This window comes from Vulpes lagopus, chromosome X (assembly GCF_018345385.1).
Source record: "Vulpes lagopus strain Blue_001 chromosome X, ASM1834538v1, whole genome shotgun sequence".
NCBI classification, from domain to species: Eukaryota; Metazoa; Chordata; class Mammalia; order Carnivora; family Canidae; genus Vulpes; species Vulpes lagopus.
Genome location: NC_054848.1, coordinates 109,326,539 through 109,330,162, shown reverse-complemented (window position 1 = coordinate 109,330,162; position 3,624 = coordinate 109,326,539). Strand labels below are relative to the sequence as shown.

The 3,624-nt window shown below is 40.4% G+C and overlaps 1 protein-coding gene across 1 annotated transcript; it reads right to left on the bottom strand.

Moving 5' to 3' along the window:
• Positions 1-1,043: 1,043 nt before the first annotated feature.
• Positions 1,044-1,610, bottom strand: LOC121483183 (60S ribosomal protein L17-like). The gene has a single exon (XM_041741525.1). It carries the CDS (start codon positions 1,608-1,610, stop codon positions 1,056-1,058), a length of 555 nt encoding a protein of 184 aa, XP_041597459.1. The 3' UTR covers positions 1,044-1,055.
• Positions 1,611-3,624: the final 2,014 nt, after the last annotated feature.

Below are 3,624 nucleotides of genomic sequence, written 5' to 3'. Positions count from 1 at the left end.
TGTATTAATGAGGTGCTATCAAGCCAAGTGGGGGTTTCCACTTGAGGAAGGGAGTTTCCTTCCTCATAGGAGGCCAAAGACTCCTTATGTTCAAGCCACGTGAGACTGCGCTGCTGATGTGTCCTGGAGTATTAGTTGTACTGAGCTCTTTAATGGCAGGGGCTGTCTTTTTGGGTCTCTGTATCCACAGTTCCTAGCACAGTGTAAGGTAGGGGATAGGAGTTCAGTACATGGAGTGAGGCACAGATACACCGGGGAATTTGCATGTAGAGCACTTCCTTCAGCTGGCTGAGGAACATCCAGGAAATGAGATGGATGGGTTGGGCCTTGAGCAGCTTATGATCTAGACAGAGAGATGGAGAGTAGAGAGCATATGAGAGAGGGAGAGGGAGAGAGAGAGAGAGAGAACAAAAAGACACACACAGAAGTCCAATCACCAAGTATGAAAACTAAAGGAAATCAGCAAAGAGGGCTTAAGAGAGTTGTAGTTATTGTAATCTTCGTTTAGTAGTTGTCAAAATGAGATGCAGAAAGATGATAAAGGCCAGTGGATTTATGCCCATAGTGCAATCATACAAAGCAGGAAGATTCAGTCACTTTGGTTTGCTGGGTCTCATCTCCTGCTAATTCCTGTGATTCACGGGGCCCCAAAGACATGGGGGTGTTATTGCAGGAAAAAAGCTTGATAATGAAACTTGCTGGAGAATAATGACTACGTCTTAGAGCCGCATCTGATTTCACTACATCTGTGCCCATCAACTCGGTCAGCAGTACCAGAGTCACTTGAAGAATTGTAGCCAGAGTTAGGGAGGCTGCCAGCTATGACCCCTGCAGCAGGCACTAGAGCTGGGAAATTGAGTAAGGAGGTGAGGGAGACGGATATACTTTTGACAAGAACTGCGTGCAAGGGGATCAAAGAGGTCTTTTTACAGATAGGTGGCATGGTAGTATAGACAATCACCTCTGAGTTAGGGACATTTCAACCACAGTGTCTGGCTTCCAATTCTGACTGCTTTTTTTTTTAAATTTTTATTTGCATTTATTCTATGCAGAATTTACTCCCGGGCCATAAGTTTTTGTTTCTTCAGTTTCTTCTGGGATACCTTTTTCTTCTGTGCAACCTCCTCTTCTGGTTTAGGAACAATCTGCTCTTTTTCAGTAAGAATCATCTCGATGTGGCAGGGAGAGCCCATGTATGGATTAATCCGGCCATGAGCCCTGTAGGTTCTATGTCGCATCTCGGGGGCTTTGTTCACCTGGATGTGCTCAATGACCAGAGAATCTACGTCTAAACCCTTAAGTTCAGCATTACTCTCTGCATTTTTAAGCATGTGCAGTAAAAATTCAGTACTCTTCATGGGCCACTGACCCTGTGTCCAGCCCCACTGTTTGGTCTGCGCACATCTACTAACTCCACCATTGTAGCGATGGAATGGCACACACTGCTTCTGCAAGGTGACATCTTTAAGATACTTGGTGGCTTTTTGAATATGCATACCCTTGATGGCCTGGGCAGTTTCATGCATGTTCTTAAAGTGAACACGAAGATTTGAACCTCTCGACTTGAATGATTTTGTAGGGTTTTCTGGGTCCAGCGAGTAGCGAACCATCTCTGGATGTCACCTCAGGTCACTCGGGGGAAGAGCCAATTCTGAGTACTTTGTAACTGTGATTAACTTATGAATTCTAGCACCGGCATGTGACATGTTAATTAACTCCTATGTGACTGTTTTCTCATCTGTAAAATGGAACTATTAACATTGCCTACCTCATCAAATTGTTATGAAAGTTAAATGAAATAGTGTATGTACAGTGCTTGGTATTTAGTGGTGCTTAACAAATACGTCCTTTTATTATTAACTCCTACCAGTATTTTTGAGACTGTGGTTTCAACCCATTAGCAGGTGAGAAAAATCATTTAGGTAGTCATGACTTGGATATTTCGTTAATAAAATAGCATTGGGTGAAAAATATGAGTGCCTTGAATGCTGCAAATATTGTTTCATGAAACTTGTGGCAGATATTTATGTGTGTGAATGTGTAACACGCATAGATACAGGTATCACAAACAGATGCACACACAGGCATATGCAAAAATATGCACATAATTATATGTGTAAGTATACACATACACTTATACAAACATAAACCTAAAAACACATATTCCTGTGTTTATACATAGTTGCACACATATTTACAGATATACAAATACAGACACATGCACATATATACAGATACAAAATATCCATATGTATATACAAGTGTGTAATGCACAGATACATACAAGCATGCTCATATAAACATATTCATCTAAACCCATACACACAACACATACATGCATTAATGTACAAATATACATACATACTTCCCAAAATACAAATGAACATACACACAGTATACACACATATACAAACATAGCATACTTATCCAGATACATGTTCACACATATGCTGTTGTGGACACACATGTATACATCCACCCTCATACCACATGCACAGATACAAGGACACTCATGTATACCTACACAATACATATACATACATACACACAGAGCACTATTTTGTTGGCATGAGAACCAGGCTCTCGATTTCAGATATGCCTTTGCCTCTGATTCATTTTCAGACTAGATCCATCTTCAGACCCTAGCGCACTTGGTGTCAGTGGAGAAGAATATCACACCAGAAGCATTTTAAAATAATTATTTGCGGATTTCATTGCTGCTTTTAAACCAGTTACATTCATATTACTTACCAAAGCAAAGATTTTAAAAGTAGCTTTGACTGAATTCATTTACAGTTTTGCCTTTGAATCTTTAAAAGGAGGAGAAACAAAAGATGTCAGTAGCTACCTCTTCAGCCAAGGAAGTACACTTGGTGGAATTACTGAGTTTGGCTAACTACCACTCAGAAAAGACTGGTGACGGGTGCTTGGCTGGCTCAGAAGAGCATGTGACCCTTGATCTTGGGGTCATGAGTTCAAACCCCATGTTGGGCTTAGAGATTACTTAAATAAATAAACTTAAAAAACGACTTGGGGCACCAGTCATTCCTATTCAGATCCTTTAGCTTCTGGAGATGTTTGTACTGGTGTTGTATCACCAAAGCTTGACTCCATGAGACAGACTAATGCTTCTGGGAATTGTTTCAACTGACTAATTCCAGAATGGCTGATCCCTAACTAGAATTCAAGGAGAAAGGGAACTTAGATGAACAACACATATTACAAAAACAGAGAAATCCCAAATTAGAAGACCTTTTATATTTATGCAACATAAAGGAATTTTAAGATAAGTGACTAGAGAATATGAACTGTACTTTCAAACTGTCTTTTAAAAAATGTATGGAAGAGAAGCTCATGGTCTTCATTAGGTTGGAGGAGAGGGAAGTACTACAGGTATGTGAAAGCCAAGAATCCTGGACCCCTCTTCTGCGGTGATGGAAAAGGCTTGGGGAACTCTAGGCTTCAGTCAATATATGAAGGATGAAGGGGACATAATTATAAATGTTGAGGATGTAGAGTACCAGGTAGAGAGACCCAGTAGAGATAGTCACAAAAAAGAAGAATTTAAGATTATCCTGGCACATTTCCAACTTGACTTCTTTGTCCCCCACAAAGAAATCATCC

Excerpts from the sequence above, each read along its gene's own strand:
- LOC121483183 (XM_041741525.1), bottom strand. The coding sequence starts at position 1,610 with ATGGTTCGCTACTCGCTGGACCCAGAAAACCCTACAAAATCATTCAAG.